The sequence below is a fragment of the Gastrolobium bilobum genome, unplaced genomic scaffold (assembly GCF_033153095.1).
Source record: "Gastrolobium bilobum isolate Gb01-03AN ecotype WA unplaced genomic scaffold, APGP_CSIRO_Gbil_v1 utg5369, whole genome shotgun sequence".
Taxonomy (NCBI): Eukaryota; Viridiplantae; Streptophyta; class Magnoliopsida; order Fabales; family Fabaceae; genus Gastrolobium; species Gastrolobium bilobum.
The window spans coordinates 747044-769091 of record NW_026899621.1 but is presented as its reverse complement, the minus strand read 5'-3'; the positions used below and the strand labels follow the sequence as shown (position 1 = coordinate 769091).

General features: G+C 33.8%; 3 protein-coding genes across 3 annotated transcripts; 2 read left to right on the top strand and 1 right to left on the bottom strand.

Moving 5' to 3' along the window:
• On the top strand, positions 1 to 3136 carry LOC133292021 (probable pectinesterase 8). Its single transcript, XM_061490392.1, has 5 exons — positions 1 to 419; positions 551 to 722; positions 847 to 1053; positions 2269 to 2528; positions 2983 to 3136. The coding sequence occupies exons 1-5, from the start codon at positions 1 to 3 to the stop codon at positions 3134 to 3136; spliced, it is 1212 nt and encodes a 403-aa protein (XP_061346376.1).
• Positions 3137 to 9248: 6112 nt separating this feature from the next.
• LOC133292037 (uncharacterized) lies at positions 9249 to 17253 on the top strand. Its single transcript, XM_061490410.1, has 9 exons — positions 9249 to 9910; positions 10215 to 10355; positions 11496 to 11873; positions 12928 to 13032; positions 14337 to 14477; positions 15240 to 15443; positions 15646 to 15738; positions 15869 to 15980; positions 16741 to 17253. Exons 1-9 carry the CDS (start codon positions 9425 to 9427, stop codon positions 16782 to 16784), a joined length of 1704 nt encoding a protein of 567 aa, XP_061346394.1. The 5' UTR covers positions 9249 to 9424; the 3' UTR covers positions 16785 to 17253.
• A 569-nt stretch (positions 17254 to 17822) lies between these two features.
• Positions 17823 to 20638, bottom strand: LOC133292036 (rhodanese-like domain-containing protein 9, chloroplastic). The gene is made up of 6 exons (XM_061490409.1): positions 20510 to 20638; positions 20006 to 20256; positions 19769 to 19919; positions 18460 to 18545; positions 18271 to 18375; positions 17823 to 18196 (listed from the first exon to the last, which is right to left on the bottom strand). The coding sequence occupies exons 1-6, from the start codon at positions 20551 to 20553 to the stop codon at positions 18126 to 18128; spliced, it is 708 nt and encodes a 235-aa protein (XP_061346393.1). The 5' UTR covers positions 20554 to 20638; the 3' UTR covers positions 17823 to 18125.
• Between the last annotated feature and the right edge of the window lie 1410 nt (positions 20639 to 22048).

Below are 22048 nucleotides of genomic sequence, written 5' to 3'. Positions count from 1 at the left end.
ATGAATATCCAAAGCAATGTCCTATCATATTTGGTTCCCCTGGCTGCAGTTTTTGCATCTTTGTATCTCATAAATCCAAATCCACAGTTTCTTAACAATTTCATAGACTTCAGTCTCACACCCTTGTCGTCGTCGTCGTCATCATCATCATCTGTATACTTGGCACTACCTTTAACTAGCACCTTCCTCAGAAACCATCACCATCGACCACACAAGAAACACGATGATAGCGGGAATGCCAGTTCTATATGTGATGATTTTCCACCAGGCATTCCACCTACAAGTACCAATACCACTTCCTATCTTTGTGTTGATCGAAATGGCTGTTGTAATTTCACAACAGTACAAGCAGCCGTGAATGCAGTTCCAGATTTTAGCGAAAAAAGAACTATAATATGGATTAACAGTGGCATCTACTAGTAAGTTAATTGGTTCCCATTATTCATCGAACATCCTTTAAACCTTTTACTGTTTTTGTTTCATTAGTTTGGTAGTTAAGAATACTTGTCTCAATCTCATCAATCATCATCGTGCCATTTGTTTTTTATAGTGAGAAAGTCATGGTGCCAAGAACCAAACCCAACATTACATTTCAAGGACAAGGCTATACTTCAACTGCAATTGCATGGAATGATACTGCAAAGTCCGCGAATGGCACATTTTATAGTGGCTCTGTACAAGTTTTCGCCTCCAACTTCATTGCTAAGAACATGAGCTTCATGGTGAATAATAATTTTTTCTTTTTTATGTATGTCTAGATGCATGTAATTGCTCAATGAAGGAAAATAGATATAGTATGTCACAATGACACTAACAACTTGGTAAACTACTACGTACTTGAAATAGAATTTAGCACCAATTCCAAGTCCTGGGGTTGAAGGAGCACAAGCTGTAGCCATGAGAATATCGGGAGATCAAGCTGAATTCAGGGGTTGTGGATTCTTTGGAGCCCAAGACACCCTTCACGATGATAAGGGTCGTCATTACTTCAAAGATTGCTATATCCAAGGCTCCATTGATTTCATATTCGGCAATGCAAGGTCACTCTATGAGGTATCTTATCCATCTTGGAATATCTCAATGTTCATACCTACGTGGCCGTATCATGCATAAGAGAAAAAGAATTTTAATGCCCTGTTTGAAATCTATTTTAAAAAAAAAATTTGATTTTCAGAAGAAAAAAATTCATTTTTTTAGTACAATAAAAAAAAAATTTAAAAAAATAACAACTTATTTGATAAGACCTATTTTATAAAAAAAGTTTGAAAAATTATAACTATTTTTTTTGTTTTTAGAATAAAATTTAGAAATAATATATAAGTTATTTTTGCTTTGTGTTTTGACTTTTAACTTTTAAAATAAAAAAAATTAGAAAACACATATTTTATTAATTATGAAAAAAATATTTGTCTTTTTAAAAAAAATAGAGTTATGTTATTTTAAATGAGAGAAAGACATAATCCAACATTTTTTATTTAAAATTTAAATTTAAAAACAATACTTACTTCCTTTCTCATTATTTTTATTGTTTGTGTCTTTCTCTCATTAAAATAACATAACTCTATGTCATTTAAAAAGACAAATACTAAACCATTAAGTCATCAACTATGGTACAAAATAATTTTAAGAAAAAAAAATTAAACACACCCACTTTTTCCAAATTGAAATGATAACTTTCTTTGTTGTACGATAATAAAAAATAGTATATGCTAAAACAGAGTTATAGAATTGGGTAAAACGTCAACTCAATCAATTCAAAAAATGTAAACTGTTGCATGAAAGTTGCATTAATAATTTTATATTATATTTTTTTTTTCATATAAATAATTATTAGATTTGAAGGACAGATCTAATCTAATCTAACTACCTATAATAAAAAGTTATAATATTTAATTATTGGGAAAAATTGATCAATGTTTATGTTGTTTATTTCAGAATCACTTATGTCTCTGTGATTTTTTTTCTTATCACATATGTACTTGTGGTTTGTAAAAGGGTATGTTTTTTATCACATATACTCCTGTGATTTCTTATTTTTTACAAAGCATAGGGGCATATGTGATAGAAAAAAAATCACAGAAACATAAATGATTCTGAAACAAACTATAGGAACATTGGTGAAGTTTTTCCTTAATTATTTATTAATAGAATAAATAAGATAAATTGACCCTTCACAAATTATAAAAGGGAAGATGTAAAAGTGGCATTAATGTTTCACCAAAACTATAGCTAAAATCGAAATGCTGTTATTACTCTTGCAATATACAGAACTGTCAATTGGTTTCTATAGCTAATCCAGTACCCCCGGGACAAAGGAACATAAATGGTGCTGTTACAGCTCATGGTAGAGTTTCAATGGATGAAAATACAGGATTTGCATTTGTGAACAGTACAATAGGAGGCAACGGCAGAATATGGTTGGGTCGGGCATGGAGGCCATATTCCCGTGTTATTTTTGCCTTCACAACAATGTCAGATATCATTGCCCCTGAAGGTTGGAATGATTTCAACGACCCTGCAAGAGATCAGTAAGTTTATCCTATTTTTGCAGGAAAAAATGTTTATCTTTTTAAATAACACAACTTATATCATTTCACTCTCACAAAGAGGTGAGATTCACACCTTTATTTTTTTGTCAACTTTCTTTCTTTCTTTATCTATCTCTTTCTCTCTCTTAAAATGACACAACTTTACATTCTTTAAAATGACACACATTTTACCCATTTTTGTATGTGTACGAGTTATATGATTAATAACAAGGGCTTTATTAATCTCATATAATAGGAGAGAACTCTTTCATGCAATAGAGATAATTATGTGTGGGACCCACTCACTGAAGAAAAAAAAAAAATAACATAAAAATCGATGTATGTGTAGGAGAGAAAAATTCTCTCCTATAACATAAGAATATATTTTTCCTAATAACAACTAAGATAAAAGTTAGTTATGTTGTCGGCATATATAAACTTCTAATATATGCAGGAGTATCTTCTATGGAGAATATAATTGCTCTGGGCCAGGGGCAAATTTGACCATGAGGGCCTCATATGTACAGAGATTAAACGATACACAAGCATTTCCATTCCTCCACGCAAGTTTTATTGATGGCGAACAATGGTTGGAAACTTACAAATAAGCTAACCTTCCCATGCCTTGCCCATTGTAAACTCATTTTCTATTCATACTAACGTGTAACAAGTGCTACACAAATTAAACAAAGCGAAAAGAGAGATAATATTACTCATTGAATTGCATGCGTGCATATTATAGTGACAAATTATCTGGAGTTATTATTTACTTATTGGGCTTAATTTATTGTAAATTATAGTTATCTTATGTTACTTGATCAAAAAGGTTGTTCTCATGCCGAAAGTTAATTATGATCTCTAGAATTTTAACAAAAAGTAATCACATGTATCTGAATTTTAATAAAAAAGTTGTTGTCAACTTATCATGTCGTATAACTTAAAGTAATCTCACACACATACACATGAATTCTAAAATTAATACAACTCTTATTACAATTAAAAATTATAAAATTATTCAAATTTCCCTGATAAAAAAAAAACTTTAATATTTGAAAAGAATAATTATATGATACTTTTCCTTTTTTTGTACACAGCTAGCCTTGTTTAGTATTAATAAAACAATATTTGCATGTGTAGAACTATATTAGAGTAACTTTTAGTAAGACATAAGGTTAATTTATTTTATGTTTAAAACAGACTATAATTAAAATTTTATTAAGATAGCATTTGAAAACAAAATTTCCTATGATTATTGAAAATCAAACATGCCATTAATTCTTATGTAATTTTGGAAAAATGAGATTCACTTTCGCTGTTTGTTGAAGTAATTACAAAATACAAATAGCTAATAACAAAAACTAGAGATGGAATAATTTATATTGAGATTACTGATCAGAGTATTGTATTTCTTAAACTTATATTTGATTTACCTTAAAAATATTTAAAATAAGTGTATATGGTACATCCCCTTGACTCATCTTTAGAATTAGGATGACGTTAAAAGCTATAATTTTATTTTATTTTGAATTATTTTTTAAAAGCATTAAACATTGTTTTTATTTATATGCTGTGTATTTCAAAAAATTAGGAAGATTTAAAAGATAACTTATTAAGAGGATATAAGATTCCTCAAACAAATTATTAAGGTATGCTTCCACATCGATGCTATTAATGTCTAAAGTCGTTGAATCTCTGACGCAAGACTTATAAGAAAGTGGTTTCGTTGGACTGTGCAAAGCGCAATACATTCATCTAATCCTACATATAATATTAGGTTTCTTACTATTACAGTAAAGGATACACCACAGTTCACATGACTCCAGAAAAGTTTTTGGTTTAAATGACGTTTATTTAATTAATTATTAAACATGCCACTAGCTTTTTTTCATTTCGATCTTGATGGCTCTATTTTCTAATGTCTAAATTGTAATGGAGATTAATGTAGTCGCCGAGGAAAGTGAAAAAAAAATTCTGTATGGATCTCATTTAGTATTTATCTTAAATTTTATTCCTCATTTAACACCTTATCGTGGTTTTGTGTAATTAATTTTTATTTTTGGGTAAATAAAAAATATAATATATCTATTTTTGCTGCAGAAATTTTCATTTATCACATTTATATATGACTCAGTAATTCCGATTAACTTTTTCTATTGCTTATTTTCACAGAAAGATTTACTCATTTTTCTGAGTGAAAAAAAAAATTCAACAGAAGTATAAAAAAAATTTCCTAAAAAAAAATCTACTATGATCATTGTTATTTTATTTTTAAGCGCGCAATTACTATCTAAATTGCTACGGCCAAGTTTATTTTCGCATAAAAGATTTGGATGAATCATGCATGAAAAGTTAATTATTAATCTATTATCAAAGTGAATAAATAACCGAGTGATAACATTTTACAATAAGTGAATCACATCACATGGGTGCTTTTTCCTCCTCTTTTTGTTCCCTGGAGCAAGGCTTTGGCCGTTGAGGTTAGAAACAGTGAGACAGAGCATATTCTAGGCATATGAAGCATGAAATATATACATTTAGACACAATTGTACATGTCTGAGATAGGCAATGGAGCAATGCACTTATCTGTCATTAAGAGAATAATGACACCTATTTATATACATTGAAATTGAATAGAATAGAACTGTGTAATTAATCGAAAATAATTATCATATAAATAAACAGTTTTCATAATTGACTTCAATTAATATTGAAAGTGAAAAGAAACTGATACATTGAAAAGTGAAAGTATCGATTACAGGTACTGATATTTATATCAGTAAAGAATGAAGCAATTAACTAAAAGTGTATAACTGTCATTAACTACCAACTAACAGTAACTAACTAATGAATTAATAACTAATTAACTAGTACTGTGATAGCCCCCCTCAAGTTGGAAGATGAATGTATTTCAATCCCAACTTGACAATAGAAAATGGAAAGGAGTAGGGCGAAGAGCCTTAGTTAAGATGTCAGCCAGTTGATTAGCAGAACTGATGGGGAGAAGATGAATTAAACCAGAATTCACTTTTTCCCTGATTATAGGGCAATCAATCTCTATATGCTTACTGCGTTCTGGAATGCTAGGTTGTGAGCAAGATAGATAGCGGAGCAGTTGTCCCAGAAGAGGGAGATAGGCTGATCAAGAGAAATGCAGAGGTCCTTGAAGAGATGAGATAACCATTGAAGCTCACACGAAACTGCAGCTAAGGCTCTATATTCGGATTCTGAGGATGATCTGGAAACGGTGGTTTGTTTCTTTGATTTCCATGAAACCAAAGTATCTCCAAGAAAGACACAATAACCTGATATAGAGCGTCGAGAGTCTGGACAACTAGCCCAATCTGCATCTGCAAATCCAGAGGGAATAAGGCTGTTGTGCTTGGAGAAAAACAAGCCCTTTGAAGGTGAAGCTTTAATGTATTTCAGAACACGTATGGCAGCATGAAAATGAGAGTCCCTTGGATCTGCCATGAACTGGCTAAGCTGCTGGACAAGGAATGAAAGATCAGGACGTGTAGTAGTTAAATACAACAAACGCCCTACCAATCGACGGTATGCAGCAGGGTCTGAATAAGGCTTGCCATGTTGTTTGCTTAATCTGATTGCAGGATCCATAGGGGTTAATGTTGGTTTGGAAGCAAGTAAACCAGCATCTGAGATAAGTTCCAACGCATACTTTCTTTGATGTAGGACCACACCATGTTTTGAGCGAGCAACCTCAAGCCCCAAAAAAAATCGAAGTGGACCCAAGTCTTTAATTTTGAACTGCTTGTCTAGGAGTTGTTTGACGCGAGATATCTCATCATTGTCAGTGCCTGTAAGTACAATGTCATCAACATATATTAACAAAGCAGTGAAAGACTTATCAACTTGGCGTATGAGCAAGGAGTGATCTGCTTGGGACTGTGTATATCCAATAGAAAACAGAAAAGTGGTCAGTTTGGCATGCCATTGCCTATTGGCTTGCTTGAGGCCATATAAGGAACGTTGGAGCTTACAAACTTGATTGGATTTCTCAGATTTGATTCCTGGTGGAAGGACCATGTACACATCTTCATGAAGGTCTCCATGTAGGAATGCATTGTTAACATCCAATTGTTGTAGATCCCACCCTTTGGCAGTTGCAATGGAAAGCAGAATTCGAACTGTGGTGAGCTTAACAACTGGGGAAAAGGTGTCTAAGTAGTATACCCCTTCAAGGCTGGTATAACCTTTAGCCACTAATCTAGCCTTGTACCTTTCAATGGAACCATCTACCTTATGCTTTATCTTATAAACCCACTTGCATCCAATAGGTGTGGTATGTGATGGTAGATCAACAATCTTCCAAGTATGATTTTGTTTAAGAGCCACGAGTTCATCATGCATGGCTTTCTGCCAACACTCAAATTTTGAAGCTTGGTTATATGTTTTGGGTTCAATGCATGTCATGGTATTGAGACATAAGTTTTTATAAGAAGGGGAACAAAAAGAATAAGATAGAACATATGATAAAGGATAAAAAATGGTACCTGACTTTGATGATAGTTCAGTTATTGCATTCGATAGAGAGACATGATAATCTGTCAAGTAATCTGGTGCTTTGTGGTTTCTGGTTGATCGTCTAGGAATTATTGAAGGTTGGACATATTCTGTTTGAGAAATTATGGAAGAATTTTGATCTGAATCAACTGGTTCTGGATGTACATGAGTTGTTATTAAAGAAGTGTCTTCTATTTGTAAGTTTGTGATGGATTCAGGTATATCATATAAAGTAGAAATAGGGTGGCATATGGATATAGGCTTGTTATCTTTTGAAATTTGATTTACAGGATTGAATGGGAAATGATTTTCATAGAAAATGACATTCCTAGATATGAAAATAACCTTTGATGAAAGATTGAACATAACATAACCTTTTATGCCTTCTTTATATCCTAGAAAAACACATTTGGAAGCTCTAGGTGAAAGTTTGGTACGACCTTGTTGAAGTGTGGAAGCATAAGCTAAACAGCCAAAAGCTTTAATTTAAATCAGAAATTAAATTTTTATTTATTTTTTTATATTAAATCACAAACCCATAATTCATATGCTTCTGGGTTTAACCGTTCTTATAATACCATTCTTGCAAATTTAAATTATGTTTGTGAGAAATAAAATATGTCAAATGAGATGTCATTGCGTAAATTTCAAAAACTTATGTGGAATCGAAAAAAGAATTACCTGATTTGAATACCCGAGTTAAAAGTTATGGTCTTCAGAAGTTTTACGATTAAATTAATTTTTTTTTTGAAAAAAAATGTGACACACGTCAACACCTGGTAAGTGATGCTTAAATTAGATGTGATTGCCTCTTTAGTGACGCATACATTAGGCGTGACTGGTGACACCCAAATTGGGCGTGATATTGTGCAATAAATGTATAATTATTTCTAAAACTGTAATAAATGCGTAATTAATTTATTAAAAAATATTAAATTAATTTTTTTCCCATTATCCGTTATATCAAATGCGTGAAAACACGTTACACATGTTGAGTTCCAAATTAACAAAATCGATAAGGTATATTTAAGACGAACCAAAAGTTTTCAGATCCAAGAATTGCAGTACTTAAATTTATTCCCACGGGTGCTTGTGAATTTGTACGAAAAAGATCAATAAATCCTCAAGATAATCTTTACACTGCATATATAATGAATAGGCTTTCTGCCATTTTTGGAAGGACAGTTTCCTTTTTCTTGACTCATGCTCTTCAATCTCCTTCCCTTTTGTTAATTATGCTCAGTCCTTCTGTTTTGCATTTCGTAAAATAACTGAAGACAAAAAAGCTGATATGGCGCATAACTATTGAATAGTTTGCTGCATGAAGGGATTGCCTGAGTAGCAGACACGACTTGATGTTTATCTTCACTATTTGATTAACATTTAGCAGAAAAGAGGTTGTTTTATCTCACATGCATGAGATGCAGTGAAATTGATTTTTGCTTCTTATTCCTAACTTCAGCGATTGGCTGCTGCTTATGGATCTGCCGGATTGCGCACTTCAACACGTATATTCTTAATCTTCCCAGTAATTTACTGGTAACAGTGAGAACATACGTGTTGAATGTTGCTCTTTGACTTTTTCCATGTCTTCAAGGCAGAAAAGCTGCCAATTAGGAATGGTAAAGCCAATTTTTCTCGTTTCAAATTATTATTATTTTTTAAAATAAAATCAGAAAATATTTAATCAAGAAAAAAAAAAGTGAAATAACTCAGAACAGTTGCTGATAGAAATAGTCAATTTTGCTATGAAAAATAGCTCTTTCCTAAATTAGCCATTGAAAACTCCTCACAGGGCAATTGGTTAACCCCACAATTTGGTATGATCAAGCACTAGCAAAGCTAAACTAATATTTACATAACCAATGAACCATACCCAGCAGTAAAAAAAGGCCAAATCAAAATCATTTTAGTTTAGAAAAATAGAATTGTTATTTATTACACATCATTCAACAGAGCAGAAAAAATAGAAATGAAAATAAATACATACTATACTTTAATATATCAGCAACGAGAATAATCCTTAGTTACTACTAGCAGCTACAAAAGAAGGAGGCTCGTCTCAAGAATTTGTACCTCAAAATGAAAAATTCCGTGCCACAGCAAGAGAAAAAGAGATCCTTTAAAGTACAAAAATGCATTTAAATCTGATCTTAGGAGTTTAAAAGCTTAGCCAATTGGTCCATTGTTCAGAAACAACCAATGAGAACGCGCCACGCAACTACACTCTCCCTCCCCCACATACGGTGAACCCCACCAGAACTCACCCGCGTCTCTCTCTTCTCCTCCTACTTGTTTCTGATTCAAAGATCTGCAACTCTCTCTCTCTCTCTCCCTCTCCCTCTCATTTTCACATGATTTTCTCTCTCTAGCCATGACGGATCCAACTGAGCCATGCACGTCTTCTTCATTGGGGTCCACAGCAAGGGACCCAAGCACCGTGGTTCACCCAAGGCGCGAGCCCTTCGAACACGGTCTCTTGCCCATTCCACGGCTCATTTTCTCCGACCCGACGCAAACCCTAATTCCCTTGAAGCAGAAGCTTCTAGAATTATCCTCAAACCAGCGAGTCAACTCGGCTGCAATCTCCGAGTCCTTGCAGATCTCCATTGACCACGCCAGGCTTGTCCTCGATACCTTGGCCTCGACTCTGCACTCAGACTCCGAACCTCTGGTCACCGCCAAGCTCGACGAAATCGACTCTGTCGGCGTCGACGTTCATGATCTGCTTCTTTTCCTCTACATTCAATCCTACAAGAGGCTCCTGCCGCGGACTCACAAGGACTCCGCCGCCGTCTCCGACGTATGGCCTTCCACTTCCGCCTTCGATGGCTACTTGTCCGCTCTCTCGCCGCTTCAGGTGAATTCTCCGTTTTCTTTCGATCCTTGCAATGTCCATGACGCAATTTAATTCGTTATTCGACGCTATATGATCAGTTTTGTGCATGGAGCTGTTACTCTGGATTAATGCATGACTTAATTCCTATAATTTTGGATTAATTTCTCGTTGTTAATATCAAATTCAAACCCTTGGATTAGGACTTTTTTTTTTAGCTGGCATTTGTTACTCTTCCGTTCGTTTTGATACTGACGATTTCATTTCTAGTGATTCTGTTGATTTGATACTCAAAAGGTGTGTTAATTTGGATTTGAATGTGTTGAAGCTTGTGCGCAGCAACAGTCGGCGGTTTATGCCATCGCAGGCTGACGAAGAGGCGCATCAGTTGTCTTACCTGCAAAAGCACTTGGCTAACATTCTGTCTCTTCTAGCAGAGCCTGTGGAGGGGGAAGGCGAAGAATCTCTGGTTTGTTAATCAACTGCATGTTTCCCATGGGTTGCTGACTTTGACCGCAATTCATTATTTCTTATATTCTCAATAATTTTTTTTTTGCATGTAGGTGCATTCTACATTTTTAATCTTTTGGGATCCATTCTTGTAATTCATATACTGTTTTGGTGACTTCCCATGCAAACCAGGAAGAGATATTGAATGTCATGTAAAGTAGTTTTGTATCATTGTTGTATGCTTTTTTTCGTTCCAGTAAAATGACATTAACTTTTTATTACTGTTATTTGCTCATTGCCATATATTTTGTTCAAACATGATATGCTTTGTGCATACACTGAAGACATCGGTTGTTAAAGGATTTTGGAGTAGATAGGTACCCTTTTGTGTCCCCTTCCAATATGATTGCAACTTTGTATTATGATTTTATGACGTATCACTAGCATCGCAATATCCTTGTGGAGAGCAGAAAACATGGTTCTGTTGTGTGCCTTACTTTCATTTGATTTAATTGGAGTCATGGGGGTTTGCATGTAAGAATAATAATCTCGTGCAAGTGCTACTGTATTTGGTCAAAATTCTTGTGTGCAATCCATATTTTTAAGGCTCATACCCAATTTATCAGTGAGCTGTCTCCTTCTTTGATATTTGGGACAATCTCTATTTTGATTTGATGAGGATGTTGGCCATCTAATCTATGTTGTTGATGCCAAATTCTCTTGATTTTACCATTAGCCCCCACTTATGCTAATTAATTTATTCTGTTTCACATGCATTTGGCAATGCATATATGCTTGGCTGTCATAGTAATCATAATAATGAAAGGATATGCCAGAATTACATTAAGACTTACTTTCTTTTACTTGTTGAGTCATCACATATCACATAGTTAAACAGACTACTGCCTTTTTGTTGGGGACATGATAAATTGTCTTAGACAGCAGTGGATTCCCAATTTTTTCCTTAGTGGACCCAACTTTGTAGCCTAAGATCATATAGTTTGTTACCGGAAGTAAAGTAAAAGGAATTTTTAGAAATTTCTTATGTTCTCTTTGATTAATTGTTTCTTTTCAGCAATTTATTTTCTATTGAATGTTTAAACTCTTATATCTTTTTCTTATAGTTCTTAATCTTATTATTATTTTGCTTATTTGATAGGTTTTAACCATGGATAGATTGGAGCACCTTGGGTTTCTAATTCAGTTTGGTGATAAGGGATCTGAAGGGAATTCATTGAGTCAATCTTCTCCTTTTTTTGCAAACTCGGATCCTGACATGCCTGCTGTTCCTGTTCCCGCTGCACAAGTTCATGATTGGCTCTTGCAGAATATAGCTTCTGCTTTGGAACATATTTCTGAACGGACTTCTTCAAAGGAAAACGGCCCAGCTAATGCCTCTGATCAGGATGTTGCTATGACTGATGCAACTGTCTCAGTTAAGCTCTCAACAAGTACTAGAGGTGCAATTTTTATTGAAGGGATCTCTAAATCGTCATATATGAAACATGCATCTGACATTAAAGGTTCCTCTGTTAAGGTTTGTTTCATACACATCTTCTTTCAATATATTTGTCTGTTTTTCAAGTATACTGTTATTTGCATTTTAGATTACAAATTTTAATATGTCATTGAACCTATTGATTCTAAGTAGGCTAGCAACTCTAAATATTATTTTTTTCTTATAAGGCCACTGATAGGTGCAGTTATATTCCACATAGGCATCTGCTTCTAATGAGTAGCTATTTAGCTCTTAATATTCCAAATTGATACAATTAAATAACTGATGCTTGCCTTTAGGATTATTCAGATACAGTTTTCTGTCTAGAACTTTGAAATCTGAAACTGCTAGAGTTTATCTGCTTTATGCCTGAACAAGTTATGTACATGTAGATTTAGGTTCATGATTTTAATATTATTCATCAGTCAGTGTTGGACATCATTGCTGCCTTATGCTGCACGTATCTTGTTGTTAATATGCATTAAAGAGTTGTACCTGAAATTGTAGATGTTGCATTGGTTTTGCGGTAGAAATTGTGTATCGAAAAAACTTTTAGGGATTTGTTATTACAGTTTAATTTTGACTATTGAATTTTTCAACATCTTTGCAAACTTAATTATTTGAGACAGATTTTAGCTCAAATATGCCTACACTTAGGAAGCTCTAAAGTGAGAAATGTTTTATTATCAATCATCTGTTTGACCGGATGTTATGCAAGTAAGGTCTTTAGAGCTTGAATTAGGGTTGGATGCCTGCATAAAAAATATATGTTTAATGATATTATTATATAGGCATATTTGAAAAGATTATATATAATAATCAATGCCAGCCCATCAGTTTGGAATGAGTTAGTTTGGTTTTTCAGGATGAGTTGGGTTTTGAGCATCTTTAAGCTTAAAAGCTTTTGGGATAACTAGTTCCTTGAAAATAGATGTCAGGATAGCTAATATTTGAAGTTTATTTTATTTTATTTTATTTTTGCTCTCAAACAGCACCTTATACATCTTACTTTGTGTGTTTTGGACATTGAGAGGTCTCTTTAGATTATTTTCAAAATAGGAATGCTAATATAAGTTATGCTTGGTCATTGCAGGTTCTAAATTGCCATGAGTCTGCCCTCTACATCTTAGCACCTTTGAGATATGCGACTGTCTATGGATGTTCAGATGCAACAATAGTACTAGGAGCAGTTGGCAAGGTAATAACTAGTAACTTTATGTCCCGTTTTTAAAAGGAGCATAATGAGTCTATTCATATAAAAGAAACAATTATGGAATTTGTTTTCCTTCTGGAATGTGGGAATCAATAATATGTTATCATTTTAAATGGTAAAGTGACTTACAAGGAAGGTGATACTGATATGAATTATGATAACTGTCCAGTGGGTTTCAAGTGAATGAGATTTTCTTAGGATTAAAGTTCTATTAGGTAATGGGAATGGAAATAGCTCTTTCTATTAGTTATTGTCTTACTAATGTAACCTGGAATATGATAAATTCTTGTAGAATACTATAACCAACATATGCTTATGGTGATTGTAGCCGTTGTATGACAATATGACATTATTTGGAAAATTATTTTTTCCTTCCATTTATTCATACACTGCCAAGATACTCATGAGTATAAGGAAATAGACATTGGGACTTGAAGAATATGAAGTGCTGCTCATTGGCTCTTTTTTTCTTTTTCACATATATGTGCATCCTTTTATTTTTCTCAAGTCAGAATCTTAGCCGTGTCATGTATTGTGAGTCCCATATGAAGTGTCAAAAACTCTGATGACTAAATTGGATATGCCTATGAACATGAGGTTGTCATCAGCACTATGTGTTTTTATTGGGTTGAATACCTTTTCTCACACACACACACACACACATATATTTACAATGTCTCTCTTCATATTTAAGAATGGAGAAGAAATGAAAAATGAAGAGATGGCAATCACTAAGAAAGACTAATGTGCAAAAGTAAAGACTTCAACTTTCTTTGGGTGGGGGGATGATGGTTGATGCCTAAACTTGTCTGTGCTTTGTGGACAGCCCTTCCAGGTATATGAGAAGTGCAAGAAAAGATAATTATTGATTCACACTTGCAATTATGCATGTAACAGTAACTGTTTTATTATTTTGTTACATGGATTCTGGCCATTCTGATTATTCTTACCTAAACTGATTGTCATCCATCATATAACACCTTTCGTGAAGCTACTTAAGGTGTCAGCTACTTTAAGGTGCCAGATTTTTTATTTTTTAATTATTGGATGTATCATCTGTGGAATCACTTGCCAGTTCAAAGAACTTCTACTTTAAAAGTTGCAACAAAATTATTTACTCAGCATATTAATAACCATTACTTATCTTATGCATACACATGCTGTCTATGTCGGGTAAGACTTGGTAACGGGGAGGCATTTTACTGAACTTCTGCCTATCATGAGTGTTAGAATAGCTTGCGCCTTCATTGGCAGGAAGTTGATATCGACATTTTTTTCCTCTTTGACAGGCTGTGAGAGTAGAACACTGTGAACGAGTTCATGTGATTGTAGCAGCAAAACGTATTTGTATTGCTAACTGCCGTGAATGTGTTTTCTTTTTGGGGGTGAACCAGCAACCTCTTATTCTTGGTGATAACCATAAGCTGCAGGTAAGCTTCTTCATTCACTGTTGCATGATTTATGAAGTTGCTAGCAAGTTGGTGCTCTGCCCTTCCATGTTGGCTCTTACATGAGAATGTAATTATGGAATTTCAGAATTGTGTTTAGCCTGATATGAAAATCCCCTCCAGAAAATACAAAATGATTGATTTGTGAAATTACTAGTACTATCAAATCACATGACAGTGATACATGAATAAATAAAATATTTGGATTGTAAGTTGTTTACTTTGAGCTTGTTTGTGGATCTTACTTGTAGGTATATGACGTGCTTGAGCTTCATTATTAGTCTAACTAAATTTATTTTACTTCTTGGTATTATTTTCCATTAAATACTAGTGTTTTGATTATTAAATTTTAAAACTCAGGGCACACATTGTCTATTACCTAGATGTAATTGATAAGGTGTGATTAATATAGTAGAGAAAAAGATATAGAAGTTTAACTGCATGATTAGGCTTTAAGTGATGAAATGAATAAACTCATAAAAAGTTTTGCAAAATTAGTATATTTGGTGCTTTTCAAGCAAGCACTTGAGTTTATCTTCAAAATCTAATAGCAGATTTTTTAACCATTGTTTTAGATCACTATAAATATGGTATTTTGTCTGTGGCCTTTACAAAAGGTCTGTTTTTTATGTTCACATTTCTGCTTCTTCTAGTGGTACTAGCTTCTGATAATGTATGTATAAATGCTCGCTCTTCTCAACTGGATTCATTGTTTGAAAACTTTCTTGCTCATAATGTTAACAGGTGGCTCCCTATAATACTTTTTACTCCCACTTGGAGGAGCATATGAATGAAGTTGAAATTCTGCCCACGGTGAATCGATGGGATGAACCTCTAGCATTGGGCATGATTGATCATCATGATTCATTATCTCATGCAGCAGGTGTCTCTGATGTTCAAGCTGAGTCTGCTACACGGGTAGACCCTGATCAGTTCACTAATTTTGTGGTATGAATCTTATTCTTTCATACTGACTTATAGGGGAAGTGAATATTTTTATTTTTAAATATACATTTGATGAATTTCAATATGTTCACTAATGGTATCTTGTCTGTTTTGTAAATTTTGGGGGATGGAGAATGCTCGAGGTGTATATTTCTTTCTTCTTTATTTAGTTATTTTTTTTTTTGTCCATATTGTTGGCATGCAGATTCCAAGCTGGCTTGGAGAAGAGTCCGCTGGGTCTACAAAAGACAACCCGTTCACATTACCAGATGCTTATATGGCATCTCAGCACAGAAATGTATGTCTACAGTGTTAATTGATGGAAATATTAGTGATTGGATTTCCAAATTTTTTGGTGCTTAAACATTAAAAAGCTGTATCTAAGTGAGTTATGTTTTAATTTTAATGAAATTGTATATTCTCTACAGCAAAAAAATTTAGGGGAGATAAGGCAACTCTTACGAGAAGCACCTTTAGAAGAAAGTCGTAAGCGAGAATTGTCATCTGCGCTCCATGTGTACTTCAAGGATTGGTTATATGGTAACTGTCATTCTTTTTCTTTAGTACCTTTTATTCTAACATAATTTTGACATCTACAAGGAGCACTCTGTTTTCCCATTAAATCATTTTTTTCTGCACATGTTTTTTGGAGATTTCTATAGTGACCATTGAATTCTATATTGAGTTTCATTCAACAATCTCCCAACAGTCAATATTACTGCAAATGGACAGGGAACACAGAATTTTCCATTTTTTTCTTGAAATGACATTGGCCTTTTGGTTTGGATGAGAAATTGTTTAGCGTCACTCATGAGTCTCTCTGAAATTTTAATCAAGCAACCCTCTTGATTTTCTAATTTTATAATCTCGTATATTTAAATAGCCATATCACTGAGCAATATTCAATGGCCAATGTTCTATTATTTATTTATGGCTTTTTCATGGATTTAATTTTTCTCGGCGTGATGGAACACCAGCATTCAGTTGTGCAGACTGAGCAAGAATCACCTTACTACGTTCCTCTGATTTAAGCATACATGCATCCATGTTCATATCATAGGATAACATAGGTTTCAGATATTTTATACAGAATATATTCTCAATGCTAACAACTGATGGGGTTAAGGGAGGACATAAATATTAATGCTTGTGTCAGACCTAAATTAGCGTCTATCAGAAAACAATTGATGAGAACTATATTGCAAACAGAGGGTTTTTGTAGTTTTGATCTGGCTGCTCTAATTATTGTGAAGAGGAAGTTAAAAAGATATTGCTAACAATTTGTTTTCTGTTGTGGCAGCTTCCGGGAACATTCGTCAGCTTTACTGTCTACAAGGCGATTGATCTTTGTCAGACGATGCAATGGTGCAGTTAATGATGGTACAGGACCAATGTTTCTGGTTTCCTTTTTGAACCTCCTCTTCAATTCCTATTGCCAATTCTATTGGCCCCATAGGTAGCTGAGATCAGATGACGTGAATTAGAATGCCCACCCATTTATGCGGTGACATCTCCGGTGCACAGAATGGAATGAAAATACAGTTGCTAATCTGATTGTATTATTTATTTATTTTTGTGAAAATAATTACTGTAATATTTTGTTAGCCTAAATCAATGGCCTTCATGAAAAATTCCACCTGCCAAGATCTAGTGTACTGCTAGTCTTGCAACTTCGAGTTTTTCCATTTAATTGAACTCTCCGGGAATTTCTGTTGTGTACTTGGGTTCTCTACGCTCTGTAAATTCACTGTGTAGCATTAACATGTCTGATTTACAATGTGCGGGAGATAGCTTTAGGACAATAAATGACTTAATTTTGGTTCAATGTACGTAGCTTATCGCTGTATTTTTTAACTTGATAATAAGTCTCTTTTTGCCCCCAGATACTGCTAATACCTTTTGTCTTTGTCTCCACTATTATTTCCATTTAGGTTAGAGGGGAAACGTAAATGGAGGTTAGGATTAATAACGAGACGGGACTGACAGCATGGTAAATGTGGGTTTCGTGATGTTGAGATGTTCCTCTCGTTATCATATGAATGTTATATGAAACGTTATATTATCTCGTAAGCCTCTTATATTACTAAATTGATTGAGAAAACCACATATTGACTCGCTCAGTAAATCCTTAATCATAAAGTCATTCAATCAGCCATCTCTTACGAATTAATTATTTCAAAAGTTTGAGTTATTAAAAAAAGACAATTAAAAAAACATGATGAATAATTCTTATATTTGACTCACCACGTTTCTTGAAACATAATGCACAGATAAAGCATCATATCAATCACCCTCTGAATCTTAAAAGCACCTCTTTAACTCTTATTTTTCTTTAGCAGAAGAAGGAAAGCAGAAAAAAGGCTATCTTAAATAACTGAAGGCAATCTATTGGGTTCTGCCATGCAGTACAAGGAACACAGCTCAACATATTGTCCTAATAACCTACATCCAAAATAACTGATATCTTAAATAACGGAATGGAGAATACTACCACGGTAGAATAAACAATTTAGTTTTTTTACCATCATATTTATAGCCATACTGACATTACTCTTCCATCACTTCTTACATATTTAATGTTTTTATGTTCCTCAATTCTAATCCCCGTTCCTCAATTATGCTACAAACATAATGAGCGAGGTAAAACAAAATCAAGAAAGACTACAATTAATGGGACTTTTAGGCTTAGCCTGCGGGGGCCATTTGAAATAGCTTTTCTGCTTGCTCAGGAAAGAAGGTAATAAATAAAAATGCACCTGAAAATTTCATAAAACAAAGAAAAGTCAACACAAGCATCAAGAAACTGTGATAAAAGATATTGAGAACTTACAAATAAGAACAGTTCCCAACACAGTTGAGATTTGCCCTTGGATTGTCACCAAACCAGCCTTGCCAGCATTCTGCAGCTCCGTGGAGCCAACAGAATCAAATGTCCCTACAGAATGGAAATATTTCGATTCTTATCCTACAAGCTACTTTACGTTGACTTCGAAAAAAAGGAGTCAATGAATTACTAAACCTGGTTTCACAGTTTGAAGGCCAGATGTTATGCTTGCTATATTTAAGAAACCAGCTTGCTCTAACTTATTTGCTGCTGCAGCAGACCTTGACAAAGAAGAAAGAAAATCTCAATTTCTTAGATTAGGATATTAAAACTCAATGCAAGTACAACGAAAGTCCAAGGATGCAAAATTATAGGAATTTGATGCATCTTTTTGTCCCCGTATGAAAGACATGTTGAAGTCCATGAGATATTGACTAAGATAATTTACTAAAGTCAACTCTAACATTCATAAAGATTTATGCAGAACACTATGTTGGTTCAGAAGAGATTTACCAGCCCAAATCACTATTCTTATCAGCAAACTATCACCCAAACACTAAAGTCATTGACTGTTTTTGCTAAGAACCCTCAGACTCACATAATGCTTGTTTGTTAGTAAATAATTTAGGTAACTTTCTCTAGTATCACATCTAGAATACGAAAATTTAAATCACTGTGAGGCTGAAAATGATGATCTCTATTATTACATACTTTTATCTAAACACACTTTCCTTCAAAGGTATTTTCTGCAAATGCCTTCAGGTGGTTTGCTAAAGTAAACTGAGTTCTGGTGAAGGTCACCTTTTTCATTCTAACCTCTTGAATCTTATGCATCTATACAAAACTTGATCTTGTCTTCTTATTCAAGATAAATGAACCTTCATCTTCCTTTATACAGAAACAAGTACACCTCAGATAAAGGTTTTATTCACATAAGCCATCCATCTCATTCAACTCAGAAATTTGACAGCATTCCATGCATGCACTGCCAGAAGTAGTTATTGCCATTCTCTTTGTCAAAATCTAAATCGTCCTAAATGTTAAGATATTTGGCAAAGCCAAAGAATGATTTTTATCCACAACACTCTTCTCAATGAGTTTTTAATTCCAAGTTACACTACATGCAAAGCACACTCTCAAATACAACATGGGTATTTGGCACCTCTTCTAAGCTCATACCTTCATAGGACAACACTGCAATCTCTTCTTTCACTGCTAAGTGGCCAACTAATATTGAATAATCGGACCAAGGCTAAATCTCCAGATTCTCATTCATCTGACATTTAGATTTTAGACTGTACACAATGATTATATTGCTGGATCATGCACGTTCTGAGGACGTAATTTTGGAAGCCAATCATAAATAAAGAATAAACAAACTAAAGCAGAATTGAGGTCTCTATGCTAGTAAGAAGAATGTCAATGAAAGCTTCCTATCACCATATGACCATGGACATTTGGGGTGTAATTAGCAATCAAATAAGTTAGTAAATCATATACTAACCTCAGTCCTTCCTGACATACAACCAAGAGTTTACTTTCAGGTGTAAACTGGCTCTTAACAGATTCTACAAACTCAGGATTTAGCTTAGTGAATGGTAATCCAAAGAACAAGCCGGAAAAATTATTGTGAAGAGTCCTCTTTATAATTGTACCTACAGAAAGTGAATGTGATGAAGTACTAAAATCGAAAAACAAAAGATGCATATATAAAACCTTTTTGGAAGGAGAAATTCCATACCGAGATCATTGTCTTGATTTTCAATAAAAAGAGGCACATGATAACATGATTTTATATGAGCACGTTCAAACTGAGTCTTGTCCCGTATATCCAGAACTGAATATCCATCGATTGCTACAAGCTCCTTCGCTTTTTCAGCACTTACATACTCAACTTCTGCTTTTATTGTCAAACTTCTCCTTCTAGGTAGCTTCCCTGGCACGGCCCTTGCATTGTGAGTTTTTAATACCAACCAACATGTCCCTAAGTTGCTGAAAACACAACCTTAATCCCTCACAACCATGTCCACATAGATTTTTAAACACTTAACTGAACTTTCCCTTCATTGTTTACATCAAGATGATTAGTTTGCATGGCAGAGATTTTAAAAATATTAAATGCTGGAAATCTGAGAAAATTCCCAAGATAGAATAGAATTGCTTGTTTTCATGTTATGAATTTGTTATTCTAACACTAAAACCATTGAACATATGTTAAAGAAAAATCAAACGTAAGATGAGTTACCTGGAAGAGGAAAGACAGGAGGTGTAGTAACAAGTTCCTGCCATTGAATGAAAATTCAGTGTGTCATTCTTATCCTTGTGATGTGAACTAGGCTTTGAAATTAACACACCCTAGCCAACGATTTAATTTAGTGGGCCATGAAATTTGGGATCAGCAATGGTTTTCCGCCACGTGGCAACTAACTATGATCCTGCGGATATATGCATCCGTAATCTTAGCTTTTATAAATGACATGAAAAATAAAGAATTTAGATGTGGGTTCCGGAAATAAAGGATTTGGTAAACAATACATCAGGGAACCATTGATTTTAGCACAATAAAATACAATACGGCTAATAAACTTCAAAACATTGGGGCTAAAATATACACATGCTAAACACAAGTAAACAAATAGGCAAGAACAATATAACACATTAAAGGCAATATCACAACATTAAAAAATGATTTTAATTTGTATCCACAATAATATGCTAATATATGAGTGTATAATAGTGTAACTTTTTTTATTAATGGAAGATCAAAATTATTATATAATTGAATCATTGTTATGCAACCAAAATTACATTTCTACAAAGGGTTAAGTTAGTCTCATGTAACATAAGATAGAGAGTTTTTCCTACTGACCCTTCGATATCCGTGCTTGTCTTTTTTCTTTTTTTTAAAAAATTAATGGAGCTCACACATGTTGAGTCTATCACATAAGATACCATATCTCCTACAGCATAAGAATAATAATTCCCTTCTACAAAACCCTCTCATGCTTATTATTGTTTTTAATACATTCGTGGGCCTATGCCCAAACAAAGAAGAAACTAAGCAATTGTCGAAACCCTTCGGGGAATATTATATCTTACGGTTCTTTAGAGCTAGGACCAAGTATCTTATGTCTTGAGGGCTACTTGCCCATTTGAGCCTGAGATTAACCTGTAAGTCCGAGCCCAATGGCATGAACCCACTTAAATCGTAGAAATCCCACCGTGTATTAAAGTTCTACCTTATGTCCCTTCTTTTATACTTAAGAGACGGTTATATTTATAACTTCTAATATAACTTCTTTTCACTTATAATATTTTACCATCAGATCTTAACTATTAATTTTTATTAATCTGACCATTATTATTTATTGAGAATTAATAATTAATTAATAAATATATCCCAATAAACGATAATCATTAAATTAACGAAAATCAACGATTAAAATTTAATTATAAGAAATTGTAAATATAACATCCCTTGTATTTCTAATCAATTTTTTTTTATTATGAAATTGGCTTAAACCTTGCAGTATCTTTATAGATAACATGAAAATCTCCGGTATTGATCAAACTATTTCAAGACCACCCATTCTTGATTCATAATAAGTTGCTAGTTAGCTATGCGCGTAGACGTAATTATGCAGAAGGCTGCCAAAGAATCTGAACAATAAGTCAGCACCAGGAACGAATCTTCATGCAACTGATGCACCTGAAATTTAATACAACTGATGCACTGAAGTTGATGCACTGAAGTTGAGTGCAACTGTCATTCATTTATCCTAGA

Excerpts from the sequence above, each read along its gene's own strand:
- LOC133292021 (XM_061490392.1), top strand. The coding sequence starts at position 1 with ATGAATATCCAAAGCAATGTCCTATCATATTTGGTTCCCCTGGCTGCA. Across the intron at positions 420-550 it reads ATTAACAGTGGCATCTACTA|TGAGAAAGTCATGGTGCCAA; the intron begins GTAAGTTAATTG and ends TGTTTTTTATAG. Across the intron at positions 2,529-2,982 it reads AACGACCCTGCAAGAGATCA|GAGTATCTTCTATGGAGAAT; the intron begins GTAAGTTTATCC and ends TAATATATGCAG.
- LOC133292037 (XM_061490410.1), top strand. The coding sequence starts at position 9,425 with ATGACGGATCCAACTGAGCCATGCACGTCTTCTTCATTGGGGTCCACA. Across the intron at positions 13,033-14,336 it reads TACTAGGAGCAGTTGGCAAG|GCTGTGAGAGTAGAACACTG; the intron begins GTAATAACTAGT and ends CCTCTTTGACAG. Across the intron at positions 15,981-16,740 it reads CTTCAAGGATTGGTTATATG|CTTCCGGGAACATTCGTCAG; the intron begins GTAACTGTCATT and ends CTGTTGTGGCAG.
- LOC133292036 (XM_061490409.1), bottom strand. The coding sequence starts at position 20,553 with ATGGCAGGAACTTGTTACTACACCTCCTGTCTTTCCTCTTCCAG. Across the intron at positions 19,920-20,005 it reads AAATCAAGACAATGATCTCG|GTACAATTATAAAGAGGACT; the intron begins GTATGGAATTTC and ends CACTTTCTGTAG. Across the intron at positions 18,546-19,768 it reads GTATGTCAGGAAGGACTGAG|GTCTGCTGCAGCAGCAAATA; the intron begins GTTAGTATATGA and ends TTCTTTGTCAAG.